Consider the following 22,819-nt stretch of genomic DNA (forward strand, 5'->3'; position numbering starts at 1 on the left):
TTCAATAATATTTTGTTTTATAATTGTTCGTAACTAATTCTCTTTTGATAGGGCAAGGTTACGAGCCTTAACAAGATATGTAGTTTCTTTTCAATTTACTTATAATATTATGAGGTGTTTTCTATTTATGTTTTTAATATTATTTTGTTTTATGATTGTTCTTAACTAATTCTCTTTTGCTAAGGCAAGATCACGAGTCTTAGCAAGAATACGTAATTTGTTTTCAATTTACTTATGATTTTATACATGCAGGTTTGAATTATTAATCATAGGTTTAAACTATCTAATTGTCTTGATACTTGATCATTACCATTGGGATATTTAGAAAAGTAATTTGATGCAATTTGGCCAGTCCTTAAAATTGATAAAGGCTTCTTGTAGTTAATATGTGCAAGTTCACTTAGGATGAATACCATATCTTAAGAGTTGCATGGTTTTTCAGAGCATTTTCACAAAAATTTAATGAGTCATGCATATTTAGTTTTGATCTGAATAACACATACGGGTTACATGTTTAATATACGCTTTATGTTGGGTGTCCAAGTAGGCATACTTTAAAAAAAACCTAATCTTCAAAATATGCATGTGTAAATCATAAGTAATTGTAAAAACTACACAGAATTGTCAAAGTAATAGCGATACCCTAGTGTTTTTACAAGTTAGTTTTCATGAATCGTTTTCTTTTATTTACTTTTACAATTTTGTTTATTTTATTTTGCCAATTTATTTAATTATTCCTTTTAAATTCGTTTTTATTATTTTACTTTTCAAAATCAACTTTTTCTCAAACTTTGTTTTAAATAATTAATTAAAATTTGATTTGACATAAATTATTCATTTAATTTCTATGAAAAACAATCTTACTAGAGATGACTATACTACGATTACTTGCCGACTATACTACGATTATGACCTTGTACTATTGCAAGTATTCTTAATGTTTTTATTCATTGTTTTACAAGTGGTAAAAAATTTATCAATATTCCTTCACGTCTTCCCAGTTATCCTCCATGGCAAATTCATAGTGTATTTTCAAGTCTTCAATTCGGCTCAACTTATCCACTTGGACCTCTTCCTCGATTTGAACTAGCTGAACAGTGTGCGTTCTCTGGTACTCCATCTGTGGTACTAGATAGCTTGCCGGAGAGTAATGTTGCGGTTTTCGGTTTAATTATAGGCTAGCTGCTGCTGCTTCAACTAATATGCTTTGAAAAATTTGCATATCATGATTTTATACTACATTTCTATACGACAACCACATCATTTAAAAAATTTGCAAAACCCAAGGAAATGAAGAAGAAAGACTCATCGTATACTACAATCATCATTTAATTACTAGTTTTTCTTAATTATTAGTTTGTTAAATAATGAACTAAATTTAAAAATCTGATTAATTCAAATGATGTGGCTGTCCACATCAAATGCCACCTAAGATGGTATGAAAATATGGTACAAAAACATGGTATGAATATCATTACTCTTTTATATTAACAAAGTATGTTTAAACTAAAAGTAATGCTATTTTTACCACAATTTTATACAACATTTCTTTACTGTTTTAGGTGGCAGATGAGTTGGACAGATCACATCATTAAATTTCAATCTTTTTATTAATTAAAACACTTAAATAATCTTAGCTGGCAAAAGAAGACTCCTTGTATACTATAATCATCATTTAATTAACAATCTTTTTATTAATTATTGATTAACATTTTGAAATTAAATGCTAATTAATTTAGATGATAGGGTTGTTCACATCGAATGTCAATAGTATACACTTGTGGTACAAAAATATGATAAAAATAGCATTATTATTAAACTAATAAAGCGTAAAATTTATCGAATATTTAAGGTTACCATTTTCTAGCTGTATATGCTTCCGTACAAGCATCCACCTTTGCGTAGCTTCTTAGTTTTCTATAGTAGATTATGTTCACCAAGCGTGGAACACACGTCTCACTACAGTTTATATTTTTTAATTCAAGTGAAGTTCTAATTTAGATTCAAAATGACGAAAAAGAAGATTCAATCTTCAGTGCAAACTAGTCAACACTTCAATGCGGAGTATGTGGACTAGTCAACTTTGCTTAGCTTATGTCTGTTCTTTCTACCGTATTAATTTTCAACAACTACAAAACATTATTTCTCAAGAAATATTCAGTTTTATAATGTTCATTCATTGTTTAAAATTACACCTCATGTCCTTTGAAGGGTGTTGGGAACGCCAGCGAAAGAGAACGTGTTCTTATCTCGACAAATCTGTCTATGAATTCTTATGTAGAAGTTACCTCTGTCTTCATACTCTTCTTCAAGATCCGGGCGCCACTTGTTTGCACCTTCTCATGCCTGTATTGCCTTCCGCAGCTGTGCTTCTTAAATTGATGTAATCTCATCGAACGGATTGTCGTTCATTTTCCGATCCATCGTCACAGTCACTCATTTCAGTAAGCTTGTCTCTCTTCTTCCTCATCATCGCATTTATCTTCAATTTCTTTTAAGTTGTCCTCACACTCTCGTGCGGCTTTGGCACAATGCTTCCTGTCTAAGTTTTCAAGACGTGTTTTATCGATTTGCATAAGCTGATAACAGCAACAACAGATCAAGAAGCAGCACATGTTCAGCAGGGCAGGGCAGTGCATTTTGTTACTGCTGCTGCAGACTTATCGGAGTTGGCGGGTATTGTCAGACTCGGAACAAGTAGAGAGCTGATTCGGACTTGAGTGTAAAGAGGGGAACACACTACTCTTTCCAATTTGGCTACGCTGCTCGGCTATACTATATAAACTCAAATTATAAATACAAATCAAACAAAAGTATGCATGATACCAGATCTTTAGCATAGAAACAAGCCTCTTTATTCTTCACTAATTGCACATAACTTAAAACAAAGGCACAATAAAATTGTGACATTATATTGGGGAGAAAAGAAGAAGAATCCAAATGAAATATTCAAATGATAAATACAAACCCATCAGTAACTTCAGCTGCAAGATTGTGAATTTGAACCAAAAATTCTGCCCCGACGAAAAGCTTACGTGATTCAATACGCCTTACGCTTGCCCCATATTGATCTCCTCTTGGAAAAACCGAGAGGGCAGCGTAAGGGGCTGAAAATCCAGTCATCAATTTTCCGAAACATGACTATGAAAGATTGATACATAGGAAATTGCAGCAGGCCAAATAGAGGGACTGGGAAAAATGCAATAGGGTAAAGTACAGACTTGGTCCATTTCTTCTCTACACGAATCAAGAGCAAAATGGTGGCGGCAAAGGCGAGCATGGTGGATGCCATTGACAAGAAGAGCAAGATGAATCCAGTCATGATTTTGCGAGGAACACTGTTAACGAAATATGGGTACTCGAGAGGTGAGGAGAGGACCGAGAGAAAGAATGCCACAGAAGATAATGAGCAGGCGATGCCCACAACGTCCATGCAGGTGAAGAACAAAAAGAGAGGATCGTCTCGGAAAAGAGGAAGGCCATTTTGGTCACTAGTACCCCCGGGAATGGCGTAGGCAGCTGCAAAGACCACAGTGGACACTAGCACCGCCACAGTTGAGCATGACTGAGCCGTTTCTTTTACCCATTCTTGTGCTGACCCCAGAAGACCGTTATGCTGGTAGTTGAACAGCTCCTCAGCAGTCTGATCCTTCTTGTTGCGGTGCAAGGTGTACCGAGGCGGTAGTATCTCTTTTACACGCTGACACAAACACACTTACACATTTATCATGTTGAGGTATAGGTTTTGTTACAGAAGTATTTGTCTAACAATGTAAGTATTTTACCAGGTCTAGCAACGTAAGTATTTTATCAGGTCTAGCAAGAGAACATTACCAGCATCCAACGTAGCTCTTCTTGCAATTGCATTGCAGGGCCAATTAGTTTCTGAGACAACGCTTTGGAGTAGTAACCCCTATCTGCAGCCTGGTGCAATATGGTGTTGCCATCGCAGTCTATCCAGTCCTTCAGCCTCGACATCACAGTTGGTTTGCTTTTGATAAGATTAAGAATCTCTTTCCGACGGTTCCTAATGGCTAGATGCAATATGTTGCGTTCGTCATAGTTAACGTGCTCGACTGCCTGCGGATGCTGTTCAAGTATCTCCTCCACAATGGGCATAATTCCTGTGATGGTTGCTATAAGCAACGGTGTAAAATTGTAAACTTTATACCTCGGCGCATTATCCGAAATGTCTGTTTTTGCAGCATCCGGTCCTTTTTCACCTCCATCATTACCTTTTCCCTTATCCGACTTGGATGTTTTTGCGGCTTCCAATCCTTTTTCCCCTCCATCATCACCTTTACCCTTATCCGATTTGGATGTTTCTGCAGCTTCCGGTCCTTTTTCACCTCCATTACCACCTTTTCCCTTATCCGATTTGGATGTTTTTGCGGTCGCCTTTCTTTTTTTACTGAGATTGGACCCTAAAGAAATGGTCTTGGGTATTGCTTTCTCATAAGTATTCAGGCAAGAATAGTCCGACTTAACGAGCTCGTGGATGATTTTCTCTAGTGATTTTTTGTTTTTTTTGTCCTTCCATATCTTGTAGATTATGCCACTCTGCGAGCTTCCTATTCCTATCCATCACATGATCAAGCATACATATATATTAACTAACATATCATAGGGAAATGTTATCGACACTCTAAAAAAATTGTCATGCATGCTTCATCTTCTCATGTAAAATCATAAGGATTGAGTAAATAATGCTTCTTTTCTAGAACTCCAGTAACAAGTTTTCATTATGATGAAAATGCACAGAGGAAAAGGCAGAAGGTAAACAAACTTTTAGCAAGGGAGTCCCACACCGACGAGTAAATCTTCGCGAAGCCTGCAAAACATTTATGCATGCCCCTTCATCAGAAACATTGAAAAAGTGCCGTTAACGGGGCGCTTTGCTAGCCAGCTGTGTACTTTATTTGATTAACTAATTAGGTTACCTGCAAGCTTGTTCCGGGAGATAGATTGACGGCGCGTCTGGTTGCTATCCAAGTTGATCTCTACATCATCCTTCTGATTGGTTGTGACCACATCTTCTGCATCAGGCAGGCCTGCATATATAACAACATTAGGTAGGAGATTGCTACTTCCTGTAAATTAGGGTCCGTTAGATATAAGCCCATGCAATACTTATTTCTTTGACAAAAATCCATCTCATTTTAAACATCCAAATAAAACCCAAATTTGAAGTAGACTGTCATGTAAACAAATAAATACCTATTATTTTCAAACTATTTACAATTATGCCACAACACTGTAATTATGTTAATGAATTTAATTATCTACCATAATTGTGGGAAATAAGTGCCTTATTATTATAAAATTTTCAACTTTATACTTCTCTTAGCATCATATGTTTCATTTCTTTTATTTGTTTGACAATCATTGTAGGTATTTTGCATATATGTATTAGGCACATTTTGTTAAAATTATATATGTGTGCAAATAATTTATCTATATTTTTATGTAAAATAATATGTAATTAATTAATTTTGAATTAATTGGCTAAAAACATTTATTTATTTTGTTGGTAAATTATTTTTCATGTGATAATACATATATACTAGCCACATTTTGTTATTATTATATAGAGTGTGCAATCAATCGACATTCTTTTATTTTGTAGGTAAATTATTTTGCATGTAGGTAAATTGTTATATATATATATATTGCAAAATATTGGTATTTAATTAATTTTGAATAAAAAATATTTATTTATTTTGTAGGTAAATTATTTTGCATGTATCATTACATAATTTACCAGGAACTTTTATTGTTATTATATATATGCTGTGCAAAATAATTTACCCATGTTATATTTAAAATATTGATAATTTTGAATAAAATAACTTTTTGATATTTATAGGATATACTAATTTACTTGTTAGCATCAAGTGAAAACCAATATATAAGGAACATTGGTATCATGTAAATTTTTGTTATTAAATGCATAGGAATCATGACATTTAAATTTTTTTCCAAATCCCCATAAGGTATTTGAAGACATTTAATTGAATGAAATAATGTAAAATAAATTGTAGATAATAAGTGAGAGACCCAAAGTAAGTCTTATTAGGGATAATTTAGACATCAAAAAATACAAATTTTGCCAAGTTAAACTTAATTATGGATATTGCTTAGTTAGAGCCTAGCCATTAGGTTTTTAGTATAAATTAAAAGTGTGGATGTGCACACAGGTGTATATATAGCAGTACGTAGAATAACCGTGCATACAATAGTAAATGAGCATCTTCCATATGCTTTGCTGAAATTGTGGCTCGAAGGCAGCTGGCATTTGGGCTAGCAATTGAAGGCATGTCAATCCTTTATCTTCCTTTTGGTGCGCTAGGTAGTCGTAATTGACACGCCCCGACCCCGATATTCCCCGAATACCGGGATAGGCACGTGCTGGCCGACACCCGAGGGTGACGAAAGCCATTTATTGAGTGCAAATGCTGAAAACAAGGGATAAATAAGGCTTATAAATATAAAAGAATAATGAATATGCAAATAAGGACCGTGTTCAGAGCACACCTCTAATCTAGAACACTAAAGAAAATAATATAAAATTGAATGAAACCAAGGAGTGGGTCCTACACCGAGAGGACTCGAAGATGCCGATGCGGAAGTGCCTGGACGTCGGGATTGTATGCCTCGATTCTAAGTCCTGAAGGGGGCGCAAAACAAACATGAGTGGACCAAGTTGATATATATATAATAAAACAATTATCAACATACTAACCCCCAGGTTTTATGAAAACACGAATATAATGATAAACATAGGTTTTCCGAAACCTAGCATGTCGTGCAATGTCTCAAATCATCATTCGCATAAAATAATAATCACTAGTGAATGTCCAATATAACACTTCAGGCCCCATGCCGGCTCCCCGTCTCTGAGCACACAGTCAGAGGAAAATGCACTTCAGGCCCCTTGCCGGCTCCCCGTCTCTGAGCAGACAGTCAGAGGAAAACACACTCCAGGCCCTATGCCAACACCAAACCGTCGCCCGGGACGGACCGGATCTATCCCTTCGTCCCGTAGCGGAAAGGACCACTAGGTAAGTATAAAACCAGTGAACATACATATATTGAAAATCAACTTCATAGTATAAAGTCATCCATCATCTATACTATAAAGAAGTGTTCTAAACATGTTCTAAATATCATATCGTCATCCATCAGATATTATATAAGAACATGGGTTATAGGAAAATAGTAATAATTCAAACTAGCCTCAGTAAGCATGTTATCTCAAAACGTTTCATAAAACATAATCATCAAATCATGCTTTTCATGTATGCATTTATACTATCAAAACATGCATTTTTAGAAGGGGTCCACTCACAGTACTTCGCCGCCGAAGAGCCACGCAACTAGCGAAGACGGAACCGCCACAATTAAACGCCCCTAAACACATAAATGGTACATTTAGTCAAACTCTACTCAAACGAATGAATTTGGGAAAACGGACATCGGAAACGGGTTCAGAACGTCAAAATTAGCCTAGGAGGGGTCTCGCACGAAAACTCAAAAAGTCAACGTTGACCGTTGATCGGTCAAGGTCAAAGTCAAAGGTCAACGCTGGCCGTTGACCCAGTCAACGGGTCACGGGTTTGGGCTTTAGGGTTTTGGGGTTAGGGTAATTGGGTTAGGTTTTAGGTGGGTTGGGTTTGGGTTAGAAGGAAAGTGGGTTTGGGTTTGAAACCTCATGGCCCAAGGCCTAATTTAAAAGGGGAAATGGGTTTGGGCTGCAACCAAGGCCCTAAGGCCTTTTGGGTTTTTAAAATGAAATAACTAAAAATAAAAAAGGAAAGGGTGAGGGTATTGGGCCAGAGACCAAACGGGCCTAAGGCCCGTGCGTGTGGGAGATGGCCCGAAGGCCTGGGTGTTTTCTTGGGCTGGGTTTCACGCCGGAGAAGAAGGCCGGAATTCGGCCGGAAATTAGACAAACTTCGAACGTCCATAACTTTGTTAATACTCGACGAAATCAAGTGATTCAAAAATGAAAATCGTAGCTCTCGAAGAGACGAAGAGAATGGTACCTCACACGACGTCTAACTCGCCGTGGTTTGGCTGGAAAACACCTCGAAAGTCACTGAGGTCGCCGGAAACTGGGTAAGATTCAAATGAGTATAACTTCTTCAATACTCAATGAAATTTGGTGAAACAAAAAGGAAAGTTGTAGTACTCAGCGAGACGAAGAGACTGATACCTCGCACGTCGGCCAACTCGCCCTGGTTTGGCCGGAAATTGCCTCGAAAGGGGCGGTGCTCGCCGGAAAATTGGGAAATGTCTCCGAGGTGGTTTCTTCATGGTTTGACGTCCAAAACACATCCACGGGGTTAGAAAAGAGTTATAGGTGTGGGCATGGGTGTGTATGTGTGTGTGTTCTTGTCGGAGGAATGAGCACCGAGAGGAGGGGAATGGAGAAAGCACGGGAAGAGAGAGTGAGGGAGAAGAGAGAGACTTTTCAGAAAAAAAACAAAAGAAAAGGGAAATGGAAGGAACCGGGGGACAAAAACAGGGGGTGGGCCCCCTTGGGCTCACCAATTAAGGCTCAAAAACAATTTTAAAAGGAAGGTATTCCCCAAACTTAGTGAAAATACAAAAATACCCATTTTCTTACTTAAATCCCGGGACGGGTTCTTACAATCTACCCCCCTTAAAAGAATTTCGTCCCGAAATTTAAAATCACAACTTAAACCAAAATGCTCGAAAATAGGAAGAAGAATATATGTATAAAGAGAATTCAAGTCAGAGTGGGTGCATCAAAGAGAATATGCCACACCGTCGCGAACGGGTTGCCAAATCCTCTATCATGCCTCCAAGCTCTTACTTTCTTCCCCATCAGTGTAAAAATAGAAACATACTTTAATAAGATATAAAGTTGAAAACATATATAGACGTAAGGTCAAAAATAAGTACTCAAAATACTATAGCGTCAAAATAGTCAAAATAGATATGTACTAACATATAGGTCGAAAACTCGCACTTAACTTAAAACTGAAAATAGAAATACTTCCCCCAAAACATTGTAACGACAAAAACAAATAATTAAAGAAAAGGAAGTTAAAATACTTACTGAAAATCAAAACTGAATTCAAAACTGAAAAATGAGAGTGGGTCTCGCCTAAGCATACGAACGTCACGTACTCTGAGAAAAGATGCGTCTCTAGGTCAAGTCCAAACAATAGCAAATCTGTACCAACTGCTGAAGACGAATCTTCCTGCCCACTTGCTTAACGAACCCAACGAATAAGTTTTCAATACCACAGTCGGGCGCCCGTGATATCGATCACACATTTGTTGTCTCGATAAGCAAATAGTAATTTGATGTGGTGGCACAATTTCACGCGTCGTAAATTCCATCTTTCGAATACTAGTTCCCAATACTCCTCTGCTACCCAATATTGCCTGTAAAACTCTCGTACCACTTCGCAAAAATGGCGTACTCAAACCAAACAAAACAGAAACTATCGTCATAAAACTCTATCCAGTATCAAGCATACTATCCTCCTCAGTTCTTCCAAATGTGACCAACTACTCCAGTGTTTTAACAAAGAACCCATTTGAAAACTGTACCTTGGGATTCAAAGGAAGTGGCTACCATGTTACTAGTAGACCCAAAAGCTCAAGCTAAGCAAGCAGAAAACGAAAAGTCACCTTTCCCAACAAGCAGTATCTCTTGGGAATCATTGTAGTGCTCAAACCACCTCTCCAATTTTGCTTAGTTGCAGATTTCTAGTAAAACAAGGTCAAAGTTGATGGAAAGAAGGATTCTCAAGTGATCAACCTAAAAACAAAAGAGAGTACACACCTTTCAAGAGAAGTGTAAAGATTTTCCGATTCTCGCCTCGACCGCGCTGGGGTGCCAACCCAGAGTGCACTAAACAGATCTGCTAGAAGTGTTTCAATCACCACGTACTCACAACAAAAGAGTCTTGGAGTGAGATAGTGAAAAGATGAGTTGAGACGGCACATAACATTGGAAAAGAACCGATGTGATGCCTATGAATTATAGTAAGATGGGGATACAATCCGGTGACCTTCTGTACTCAAACCTTCATCCAACTCTTACTAAAACATCGCATAAACATCACGCCCACGTGCTCACGAACTGAAGGATCCTGATGCCAAGGTAGTGGAAAGCTACGTTGAGGCGAAGACATCACATCATCGAAAAGGTCTACCAAAGTACGATATGATGGTTATGAATTGTAGCAAGATAATGAGTGGTGACCATTCAATTCAGCGTGAAGATAATGATGCAATCTACTGCTCACCTGCACCACAATCTTCACCAACCTCTTACCACAAGACGACTCCAACCTCACACCCACGTGGAACTCTTTCTGGTAAGTAGGGTAACCTTGTGAAAAGATTATGCTTCCAACATTTCTATCTGAAAAGATAAGAATTGGGCGCATACTTCCACCGAATTGATCGATCGTGAATTCTTTACTGATTGAACGAGAAACCATGTAGAGAATGCTAAAAGAACACTCCATAATTTAAGGATCAAAACAAGTTTATTAAAACTAGAGTACAAGATATCTGGATGAGTGAGAAATCATGCTAAGAACAAACAAGCGAAGGAAGGCAAAGATGCAGAAATAGAAATCACTGTTTATGATTATTTGGTTAATCAACACGGTAAGGTTGACTAGTTCCTTAGCCAAAAAGGAAATAGGTATAAGCTCAAGAATAGTCAAGAACTGTTAATAAGATTTGACGAGGCCAAAGACATTTCAAAATTCACAATACTTTGTGAAAGCTGTTTCAAAGTTCAAAAATTAAACATAGAACCTCTAAACCAACAGAATGACGAAGAAGAAAGATACAAAGCAGTCTGTGTAAGCATGCAGTGACACGATCGGCTAACTTAAAGTGATGCCCTTGAGTAAACCAAAGCTTAATGAGTCCAGAGAAGTTCAAAGTAAAGCTCGATCTTCGTACAATGATGAATATGGTAGTCTCAAGCCATTACACTGAAAAGTTACAAGGCTGAACAGTTAGTGGATAAGAGCACTGGTCAGTTGGTCTACAAGCAAAAGGCTAAGTTCACCTCCACCGAAAAGTATGTGGACAAGGTGCTAGGATTTACCGTCTAGTGCCAAATCCAGGTGAAGTTCAAGAAGTCTGTTTATCCAAACAAGTATGGATCTTCATCAACCAAAACCAATTACAACAACAAAAAGAATCGCAACTCCTTTTGGAAAATTGGTGGGAATAGTGTCGGCTACCGAAGAGTCACTTAAGAAATTAACTAATTTAAATGAAGTCAACGCCCGAAGAATTTGGTATAGAGCTAACAGTCAAAGGTTAAGGAGCTTGACTTCGCCGTTGAGGTAAGCAAGAAGGTTACTGATAGAACAATCATCGAAGATTCATTCTACCGGTTCACACGAGTTTCTTCAGTGGTAATGAGCCTGAGAACCTTGATTTGCTCTCGTCAACTACCACTTACTAATCGTCGTCACCACTAGCGCTTACTCGCTTTCTCAAACACGCACTTCGAATATTTCAAGTAGTTGCCACTGCAATATGACTCTGCCCGCCATTCCTAGGGAACGCATGTCGCAGAGTGACATCGCCATTTCGTATCTACAGCTGATCTCGACTAGACTCCCTCAAACTAAGATTTCTAGAATACGTCGCTTCCAAGTAACACTAACTGTGCCCGCCATTCCTTGAGATGCACGTCGTAAAGTACAAAACCGCTTCATATCTTCCAAATTCAACTCACTTAGGGTTTTTCCGTTTCCCAACGCTCCTAGGTAAAACCAATTATGTTCGAAATTCCCAGAGAATGCACGATGTAGAGTATCGATCCGATGTCAAAAGTCATCCAACAATCCACTTCCTCACCACTGAGGCACAATCCCGACACGAATTCTTGTATTTCAACCAGAAGATGAAAATTCAAACAGAGAAAGGTTTGCACAACTATGCCAAGTGACACCGAATCCGGAAGTCGTGACATCCAAATGATGTCATGACAAACACACTACTACAGTAACAGAAAGTCCTAAGTATGCTCTGAACAAAACCACGCTCTGATACCAATCTGACACGCCCCGACCCCGATATTCCCCGAATACCGGGATAGGCACGTGCTGGCCGACACCCGAGGGTGACGAAAGCCATTTATTGAGTGCAAATGCTGAAAACAAGGGATAAATAAGGCTTATAAATATAAAAGAATAATGAATATGCAAATAAGGACCGTGTTCAGAGCACACCTCTAATCTAGAACACTAAAGAAAATAATATAAAATTGAATGAAACCAAGGAGTGGGTCCTACACCGAGAGGACTCGAAGATGCCGATGCGGAAGTGCCTGGACGTCGGGATTGTATGCCTCGATTCTAAGTCCTGAAGGGGGCGCAAAACAAACATGAGTGGACCAAGTTGATATATATATAATAAAACAATTATCAACATACTAACCCCCAGGTTTTATGAAAACACGAATATAATGATAAACATAGGTTTTCCGAAACCTAGCATGTCGTGCAATGTCTCAAATCATCATTCGCATAAAATAATAATCACTAGTGAATGTCCAATATAACACTTCAGGCCCCATGCCGGCTCCCCGTCTCTGAGCACACAGTCAGAGGAAAATGCACTTCAGGCCCCTTGCCGGCTCCCCGTCTCTGAGCAGACAGTCAGAGGAAAACACACTCCAGGCCCTATGCCAACACCAAACCGTCGCCCGGGACGGACCGGATCTATCCCTTCGTCCCGTAGCGGAAAGGACCACTAGGTAAGTATAAAACCAGTGAACATACATATATTGAAAATCAACTTCATAGTATAAAGTCATCCATCATCTATACTATAAAGAAGTGTTCTAAACATGTTCTAAATATCATATCGTCATCCATCAGATATTATATAAGAACATGGGTTATAGGAAAATAGTAATAATTCAAACTAGCCTCAGTAAGCATGTTATCTCAAAACGTTTCATAAAACATAATCATCAAATCATGCTTTTCATGTATGCATTTATACTATCAAAACATGCATTTTTAGAAGGGGTCCACTCACAGTACTTCGCCGCCGAAGAGCCACGCAACTAGCGAAGACGGAACCGCCACAATTAAACGCCCCTAAACACATAAATGGTACATTTAGTCAAACTCTACTCAAACGAATGAATTTGGGAAAACGGACATCGGAAACGGGTTCAGAACGTCAAAATTAGCCTAGGAGGGGTCTCGCACGAAAACTCAAAAAGTCAACGTTGACCGTTGATCGGTCAAGGTCAAAGTCAAAGGTCAACGCTGGCCGTTGACCCAGTCAACGGGTCACGGGTTTGGGCTTTAGGGTTTTGGGGTTAGGGTAATTGGGTTAGGTTTTAGGTGGGTTGGGTTTGGGTTAGAAGGAAAGTGGGTTTGGGTTTGAAACCTCATGGCCCAAGGCCTAATTTAAAAGGGGAAATGGGTTTGGGCTGCAACCAAGGCCCTAAGGCCTTTTGGGTTTTTAAAATGAAATAACTAAAAATAAAAAAGGAAAGGGTGAGGGTATTGGGCCAGAGACCAAACGGGCCTAAGGCCCGTGCGTGTGGGAGATGGCCCGAAGGCCTGGGTGTTTTCTTGGGCTGGGTTTCACGCCGGAGAAGAAGGCCGGAATTCGGCCGGAAATTAGACAAACTTCGAACGTCCATAACTTTGTTAATACTCGACGAAATCAAGTGATTCAAAAATGAAAATCGTAGCTCTCGAAGAGACGAAGAGAATGGTACCTCACACGACGTCTAACTCGCCGTGGTTTGGCTGGAAAACACCTCGAAAGTCACTGAGGTCGCCGGAAACTGGGTAAGATTCAAATGAGTATAACTTCTTCAATACTCAATGAAATTTGGTGAAACAAAAAGGAAAGTTGTAGTACTCAGCGAGACGAAGAGACTGATACCTCGCACGTCGGCCAACTCGCCCTGGTTTGGCCGGAAATTGCCTCGAAAGGGGCGGTGCTCGCCGGAAAATTGGGAAATGTCAGGTGGTTTCTTCATGGTTTGACGTCCAAAACACATCCACGGGGTTAGAAAAGAGTTATAGGTGTGGGCATGGGTGTGTATGTGTGTGTGTTCTTGTCGGAGGAATGAGCACCGAGAGGAGGGGAATGGAGAAAGCACGGGAAGAGAGAGTGAGGGAGAAGAGAGAGACTTTTCAGAAAAAAAACAAAAGAAAAGGGAAAGGGAAGGAACCGGGGGACAAAAACAGGGGGTGGGCCCCCTTGGGCTCACCAAGGCTCAAAAACAATTTTAAAAGGAAGGTATTCCCCAAACTTAGTGAAAATACAAAAATACCCATTTTCTTACTTAAATCCCGGGACGGGTTCTTACAGTAATAACTCTCCAGTAACCAAAGAGCAGTCTCTGCATTTTGGAAGACAAAAGATGAAGCAAGAGTTATTAATCTGCAATATTGAGAATCGAAGAGTGCGTTTTCAGAGAGAGAGAGAGAGAAAGACCGAAACGTTGCGCAATGACTGCCATATGAAGAATGGACATTTTGTCATTTCTGTGGAAGTGCCTCCAAAGATTGTCCGGATTATCCTCGTGCAGTTTGTGAGCATAAAACTTGACCAAGTCAGTGTGACCAATAGCAGCCGCCCTGAAGAGCGGAGTTTCTCCTAAATGGTTCCGAGTCTCCAGCAGCGGCAGAGGATCATTCTCTTCATCATTACTACTAGCACTAGTACTGATGATGACCTTTCCTTCAAGTCCAACAGGCTCGTTGAAGTTGATCACTAAGTACTCTGCCGCTTCCACATTTCCAGACAAACTCACGCTGTGAAGAGTATTGTTTCCAGTGTTATTCAGTTTCCTCAGAGCGCTTCTAGGGTCATAGCTGGTCGAATTCCTGAGTATATTGATCAACATTTCGAGGACTTCTTTACCTTGTGCTTTGCTGCAGCAAGAAGCCGCAAGGTGAAAAACAGTGTCACTGCACACCGTCATTGGAATGAGCAATTCGTCCGGTTTGTCCTTATAGTAGTTTTTCACGCCTTCCCAGTCACCCTCCATGGCACATACATAGGGATGTTTCGAGTCTTCAATTTTTTTCAATTTACTATCTTTCACGTTCTGATCACTCCGATCCGCCGTTACCTCTCTCCAGTACACCATCTCTGGCAGTCTTCGGTGCCTTCCTGCTCTCATTCCTCTGCTTTACTGATCTGAGTCCCCCTTTGCTTTTCTAAAGCCAAAACCCATCTTTGAACGAAAAGCTCCTTTTGCTTTTCTGCTTTTGCATTATTGTAGAGTAAATTTTTTTGCTGCTGTATGTCACAGCAAACACGACCTGACACTTGGAATAGTTGATAAGAGAGCGAAATGTTTGTTGTTGTTAGTTGTATTGCTGTCAAATATTTGGATTGGTTTAAAAGTATTTCAATGTGAATGGGAATGTGAATATGAATGTCAATGTCTATATCGTCGTGCTTTCCTTCCTACATACTGGTACCTTTAAACGTGAATGCGATCAAGTTGAAGGATTGAAGTTGCAACAAAAGTTTCCCTCTTTTATCGCAACGTGAATTAAGCGCTTTCTTTTTCATCTCATGACACCGACATGATACAATAAGATGCTAAAATGTCAATCTAATCATACACATTGAAAAGTTAAAATACATGTAAACCCGCAATTAACTTCAAATAATGCAACAAAAGTAGTTCATTTGTAGATTTTTCTGCAAAAGGTGCAGTGCTATCGTATGTTACGACAAACACGCATAACACGACCTGACACTAGGAAAAGATACATTGATCGGAATTGTGTGACTAAATTACAATATCACCACGATTTCATATCCGACATAGAGACTTTTTTCTTTTTAATCAGCCCACCTTAATCTTTGGGTGAAATTTTTTATGTTTGCCATATTCATAGATCTTGTAATCTTGATGGGCCAATTCCTCATCCCTTCACACTTTTATTAGTTGGGAACACAACTACAATTATTCGTCTTTTTTATTTCGGTTACATGATAAAATGAATCAAATGATTCTCCTGGAGAATCTTCTTCTTTTTTTTTTTTTTTGGAAGTCTTGACGGTATGAGGGAATTTTATTGATATGAAGAAAAAAAAAGTTACACCTAATTAGGGGGATATAAACTTTATCCCTCATAAAACAAGAAAACCAAAATACAAGAAAAGTTGAGCGACATAAACCTTACCCTTCTTGAAAAAGAAAATATAGGAAAATAGGAAGATATAAACTTTACCACTCTTGAACAAGAAAATACAAGTAATAGAGGAAGACTTAGTCAATCCCATCCAAAATAAAGCCTAAAAAGTTACCTGCAAGATAAGCTGCAAAACAGAAAGGAAAACCCAAAAGGATTAGGTAAAAAAAAAAATTCACACATCAAAAAGAGGAGATAAAATTGTAAGCCAACATGCCTAAGAAGTTTAAATGCAGAAATGGAAGAATCTCTATAGGAGGAGTTGCATTCTGAACAAGAAAAGATGAGAAACCCATGTGCTGCAACCGGTAAGTACAGTTTTTCCAACGACTCTGGAGTGACCGAGGAAAAAAAATCCTGAAGTAAAGCAAGATATCACACTAGCAGAGTCACTTTCAAGCTATAAATTTTGCCAACCCTACACAAGAGTCAACTCCACAGTAAGGATGACAGCATGAAACTCTGCATAGAAAGAAGTATGATGCCCTAAACACGAGTCCGGAGTGACCGAGGAAAAAAAATCCTGAAGTAAAGCAAGATATCACACTAGCAAAGTCACTTTCAAGAAAATAACCCGCAAAATCTCAAAAAACCCCACCACAAGCCGAAGGACATGTGTTACCTTTAGTAAGGTCATCTGTATTCACCTTGACCCAAGGAACTGGAAGGGGATGCCAATCTTTCTCTTTTTCTTTTTTCTATGAGAAAAACTAGAAGAAACCCGTGGATGTTCCATGTTAATCAATATTCCAAGTGCAGATACACAACTCTACCCCTGAAAAAGAAAGTCAAATATTTGGACTAAATGAATAATATTAGTCCATGCTAGGAGAAACATGTGGATATTCCACATAATAGTGAGATACTAATTATATATATATATAAACTTTTTTATAACAAAATTACCCCTGCATTATTTTATGCATTCCTTTAGGTTGATTTTGAACTTTTTTCTTTAAAGGGGCATTTGTGTCCCATTATTTTCGGTGAAGCCCGTAACCCCAAATGAGCTACTGGCGTTATATATTAGTATAAGATAAGATTATTGTTGGTGGTCGAGAATAATTTAGAATATAATATACATATGCGTGCATTGTTGGAAATGTGCCCTAAAACCAATCATATGATGATACTTTATGGACATTTCACATGTTAAACTAATCTAGTTTAATGTAAAGGGCAAAGATTATTGTTTGAGCCGTCTCATATAAATGTTATATGCTTAAACGATAAGTCCAAGGAATATGTGATTGGAAGAATGCGATCTAAAGAAGTTAGATTCATGAGACCATTCTTTCGTTGACACATCCTAAACGTTCATGATCATAGGATTGTCAATTGGGCATTGACAGTCCGTTAAGATTAGTACATGCTATGTCTTCTCTCAGGGAGAGTGACTAGTCTTGAGTCATTGGTGTGTGTGACATCAAGACAAGTACGTAGGTGCTCAATAGAGAATGAGTTCACTGAACACGATCAACGAATAGTTCTCATATTCATGTCACATGAGAACTCATGGTTGGGATAATGCAAATTAGTCTTTTGACCTGAGGCATCACAGTTGTCTTGTGGTTAGGTCCTTAATCTTTGATTATGTCAAAGTCACTCCATCAGGAGGGTGTCCACGGCATCGTTGGGGTTAAGCCACTTAGCCATGGAGACAAGTGAATGCGCAACAAGGGATCTCTAACCTTCAAACTGTTTGAGGGAGAATACTCTATGATATGATTTAGAATCTCTGGCCAGAGTATGAATGAGATTTAGGAATGTGTTCCAAATCACATTCAAGGTAATCATATAAGCACAAGACTCACATTGGATAGTAGACATGAATAAACTATCAAACCAAACAATGTGGTCAAGAGTATTGTATTAGAGAAAGACCGTATTGCATTTGTAATCCTAAAACTGAATAGGTTCTCCACCTCTTCTGATTAGCTTGGGTAACCATGACATGCTGCTAGGCGTCAACCATGGTTTGTGGAAGCCCTAAAAGTGTATTATCACTAACGGGAGAATTGAAAGTAAGTTTCAATTCACAATCGATTTGAAAGAGTTTGAATCGCCCACTGCCTCGCTAAAAGGAACCTAATGGATCGTACACCGTGTAAGGTAGAGATTGAAGATTCAACGGAGATGAGTAAGAATAATTAAATGGTTTAATTATTTATGGCAAGGATTAATTAATATGATTATTAATCAAACGAATAAGTTCGTTAAAAGACCACGGGATAGTTTTGGACCTTAAGGCCCAATGGGCTTCGAACGTCAAGTCCATTGACTTAAGTTGTGTGACAACTTAATGAATAATGATTCACAAAGGCCCAAATAGCCCAATAAATCCCATGTTAAAGAAGGAGTGGTTTTGGACTTATTTACAAGTTTGCCACTCAAATGAATTAAGGAATAAGTATGACTTTATAGCCAAAATTCATTAAGGGTAATTTTTGGGGAAAGGATGAGAACACAAGCTCTCATTTCTCTCTAAAATTTCAGCCACCTTGGAGGGATCATCTAGCAATCAAACTCCTCTAAGGTCACTCATTTCTTCTACAATATGCCTTGGTGTGGAGACTTAGAGGTTTTCAATTTTGGGAACTTGGAGAAACCTTTTCATCCATCCAAATCCATGGATCTAAGATGCAAGGAATGAAGGCCCTCTCTTTGGGTGATTAGCCTTTGCTTATGCAAAGAGAAATCTACAAAGGTATTGATTTCTCAACTCACTTTGTTTTGAGTTGAGTCTTGGTTCACCTATCTACTAGGCTTTGAAGTTCATGGGTTAAGTTTTGTTTTTGAGTGCATATAAACATGATTCCGCCTTTTAATTGTTAATTGCATGTTGTTGATGTTGCTCAAATGAACTTGTTTTTAACAAATTTTCCTTCATGCATGTACATATATATATATATAGATATATATATATTCATGACGCTTTGTTGATCTCCTAGCATAAATTTGAGTTGTAACATTTTATGCGACTACTTTGGATTGATTCTTATGATTTACATGTTTGGCAATTTAGGAAAATGAATCATCTTGATAATCATGTGAATGCTAATGTTAACCCATATGAGAATGTTGAAAATAATCATGCTATACTGTGGAAGTAGGTCAAAAAGCTCGGAAGAGTGGAAAATAGAAGAGGAGGTATTGTGTTTCAATGCAACTATTGTCAAAAGATTTTTAGAGGATCCTACTCTAGGTTCAAGTTTCATTTGTTAAAAATGTTTGGGAATGGTATCGTGTCTTGCAATAAGGTTACTGATGAAGCTCTTGCAAAAATGAAAAAGCTAGTTCGAGAATGAGGGACTCTTTCCTTTTGTTTTTTAAGTCATTTGGACATTCTTTTTAGTTTTTCAAGTTTTGAGACTAGTTTAGTTGTTTGGTGGCTTATCTTTTTAAATGTTTGAAGTTTATCGAAATAAATTTGAACTTGAATAGTATATTTGAATGCTTGTTTTATAATATTTTAGATATATATTTGTTTATTTATATTATTTTTAATTGCCGTATTCTTGCCGTATCGTGTATTCGTTTTTAGAAATTTGATGTATTTCGTGTCGTGTCCTGTTGTATCTTCGTATTCATGTCCGTGTCCATGCATCGTAGGTGGCAGTTTACTAGCTGGCTTGGCTGTGTGTATGTTGTGGTTTTCACTGTGATTTATAGGCCCGGCTAGCTGCTTCTACTGCTGCTTCTACGTACTTCCTATCCCAATTTATAGGCCGAGCCAGCTGCTTCATCAATTGGTTTCTATTCATATTCATGAATAAAATGGTTAACAACTTATGAAATCAATCTCCGTAAGAATATCCTGATATCTCCTCCATAAGCTTATATGGAAACAACGGACAAAATGTATAAAGGATGTGTAAGAAGCTAAAAGGATGAGCGTTTATTCTTTTACCTTGTAGAAAATTACATCTCATGTCCTTGAACAGGTACAAACATATAACTTACGCGATAAAAGTTGCTATGGTGAGCTTTATTCCAGGGAGTCAGGAGGGAGCTGCAGCCTTCCTTGATTAGCTCGAACACGCTACTGTTGTCTCCCCTCGTAATCTGGAGCTCTCGGTCGAGGTACGTTGTTAGCAACCACGACTTGGCATTGCCACTCGAGATGGGTAAACCTTTGAAGGGTGTGAAGTTGTCACAGCTATGTAAATATCTTTGTCTGGTTTCCTGCATAATTGGACAAGGCAACATCCAGCACTAAACAAATCATTTTAGACGAATGAAATCTCTCCACGAGGATTGGAGAATGGAATCCCTCATCTCATGGGACTGAAGATAATCGAATTGAATTGTCTACAAACTATTGTATCGTAATGTTGTCATTTTCTTGGCTTCAAAGCCTTTCTTTGAATGTAAGATTTCGCGTATCAAAGGCAAGAGATGTGATAAATGTTATTGATGGCTTGAGGCCTTCATAATTTCAGCCACTTGTATATTACTTGTACAAAAACAAAAAAACAATTTGTTTTATCATCGAGCGCAACGTTATAAAGGGTGATGAAGACTCCATCAAAAGCAAGCGTTTGGTGTTGGCAATGTCCTTTTGGCATCCTCCTATAAATTCAAACCATAAATTAATAAAATTACATTTCACCCCCTTCTCGTTTAACTTCGGAGTTCCTATGGAACCGGAAGCTCACTGACATCCCACATCGCCCAGGGAAGCGATCCTTAAATGTATATTCTCATCCTTACCTAGCACGAGACCTTTTGGGAGCTCACTGGCTTTGGGTTCCATAGGAACTCCGAAGTTAAGCGAGAAGGGGGCTAGAACAATCCCATGATGGGTGACCCACTGGGAAGTTGCTCGTGAGTTCCTAAAAACAAAACCGTGAGGGAATGGTAAGCCCAAAGCGGACAATATCCTGCTACGATGGTGGAGCGGGCCCGGGAAGTGATCCGCCCCGGGCCGGGATGTGACATTTGGTATTAGACCCTAACCTTGGTCGCATGTGTGCCGACGAGGACGTCGGGCCCCTAAGGGGGGTGGATTGTGACATCCCACATCGCACAGGGGAGTGATCCTTAAATGTATATTCCCATCCTTACCTAGCTCGAGGCCTTTTGGGAGCTCAATGGCTTCGGGTTCCATAGGAACTCCGAAGTTAAGCAAGAAGGGGGCTAGAGCAATTCCATGATGGGTGACCCACTGGAAAGTTGCTCGTGAGTTCCCAAAAACAAAACCGTGAGGGAATGGTAAGCCCAAAGCGGACAATATCGTGCTACGGTGGTGGAGCGGGCCCGGGAAGTGATCCGCCCCGGGCCGGGATGTGACACCATATCTTTAAGACATTTCAATTTCATACATTTACTTGTTATTTATTTCAATTTCATACATCCGTTAGAAAATTGGCTTGTTTTTCCGTTATTTGCTAATATGGACGTCCATGTAGATGAATAAATAAGGAAATTCAAAAAATTCCATTACAGAAAGTGTGGTTAAAATTAAGAAATTAAAAAATTAAAACCAAATGCTGAGGAGTATGGGTTCGTTCCAGACGTTGGGTAAAGGTTATTTATTGGATATGAAGATGGGGGAAGATGGGGGAAGACGTGGAGAAAAGAAGTGGGCCCATTTGTATCTTAATTTTGTTTTAGATTAATATTATATTTAAATTGATTTTATTTATTAATTAGATTTTTTATCTATTTTTTATTTACATGGCACAATTAATTTACCACATCAGCAATAAAAAATAGAACTAATAGTTGTCACATCATTATTTAACAGTTAAACCGTTAGTGTGACCGAGAGCAGCCATCCTGTAGAGCGGAGTTTCTCCTAAATAGTTCCTGAGCCCACGGCAGCGGCAGCACATATCAGTACTACAACTGACTGTGACAGGCTCGTTGAACTTGCTCACCAAGAACTCTGCCGCTTCCGCACTGCCGGACACACCCACCTGGTGAAGAGTATTGTTTCCGTCATTATTCGGGACCCTCAAAGAGCATCTCTTTTCATAGTTGGTTGAATTGCTGCATATGTCAAGAAAAAATTCGAGGACTCTTCTGCCTTGTGATTTGCTGCTGCAAGAAGCCGCAAGGTGAAGTACATTGTCCCCGTCCAGTGTCATTGGCCTGAGCAATTTTTCTAGATTCTTCTCGTAGTATTCCTTCACGTCTTCCCAGTTATCCTCCGTGGGAAATTCATATGGTCTTTTCAAGTCTTCAATTCGGCTCAACTTATCCTCTTGGACCTCTTCCTCAATTCGGCTCAACTTATCCTCTCTGGTACTCCATCTGGAGTACTAGATAGCTTGCCGGAGTGTAATGTTGCAGTTTTCGGTTTAATTATAGGCTAGCTGCTGCTGCTGCTTCTACTCATATGCTTTGCTTTATATATTAACAAAGGATGTTTAAACTAATAAAGCATAAAATTTATCGAACATTTAAGGTTACCATTTTCTAGCTATATATGTTTTATCCGTACAAGCATCTACCTTGCGTAGTTTCTTAGTTTTCTAAAGTAGATTCTGTTCACCAAGCGTGGAACACATGTCTTGCTACAGTATATATTTTTTAATTCGAGGGAAGTTCTAATCAAGAAGCGAAATGACGGAAAAGGAGATTCGAACTTGAGTGCCGACTGTGCTAAGTTT

At 38.7% G+C, this 22,819-nt stretch overlaps 1 protein-coding gene and 2 long non-coding RNA genes across 4 annotated transcripts; all 3 read right to left on the minus strand.

The window, feature by feature from the left end:
* Nucleotides 1-2,832: 2,832 nt before the first annotated feature.
* Nucleotides 2,833-15,379, minus strand: LOC148693940 (uncharacterized). 2 transcript variants are annotated; one of them, XM_088678272.1, is made up of 7 exons: nucleotides 14,485-15,378; nucleotides 14,358-14,389; nucleotides 6,235-6,355; nucleotides 4,941-5,051; nucleotides 4,787-4,831; nucleotides 3,835-4,577; nucleotides 2,833-3,700 (listed from the first exon to the last, which is right to left on the minus strand). In XM_088678272.1, the coding sequence occupies exons 1-7, from the start codon at nucleotides 15,173-15,175 to the stop codon at nucleotides 3,041-3,043; spliced, it is 2,403 nt and encodes an 800-aa protein (XP_088534398.1). In that variant the 5' UTR covers nucleotides 15,176-15,378; the 3' UTR covers nucleotides 2,833-3,040. The 2 variants fall into 2 exon arrangements, with proteins under 2 accessions (XP_088534398.1, XP_088534399.1); XM_088678273.1 differs by lacking the exon at nucleotides 4,787-4,831 and having other exon boundaries at nucleotides 14,485-15,379.
* LOC148693941 (uncharacterized) lies at nucleotides 6,470-8,471 on the minus strand. Its single transcript, XR_015952517.1, has 3 exons — nucleotides 8,216-8,471; nucleotides 8,046-8,114; nucleotides 6,470-6,667 (listed from the first exon to the last, which is right to left on the minus strand). It is a non-coding gene; the product is annotated as an uncharacterized LOC148693941 (long non-coding RNA).
* LOC137707797 (uncharacterized) lies at nucleotides 12,181-14,019 on the minus strand. The gene is made up of 3 exons (XR_015952518.1): nucleotides 13,927-14,019; nucleotides 13,757-13,825; nucleotides 12,181-12,378 (listed from the first exon to the last, which is right to left on the minus strand). It is a non-coding gene; the product is annotated as an uncharacterized LOC137707797 (long non-coding RNA).
* Nucleotides 15,380-22,819: the final 7,440 nt, after the last annotated feature.

The sequence above is a fragment of the Pyrus communis genome, chromosome 10 (genome assembly GCF_041283825.1).
Source record: "Pyrus communis isolate YQ-2024b chromosome 10, ASM4128382v1, whole genome shotgun sequence".
In the NCBI taxonomy this organism is placed as follows: Eukaryota; Viridiplantae; Streptophyta; class Magnoliopsida; order Rosales; family Rosaceae; genus Pyrus; species Pyrus communis.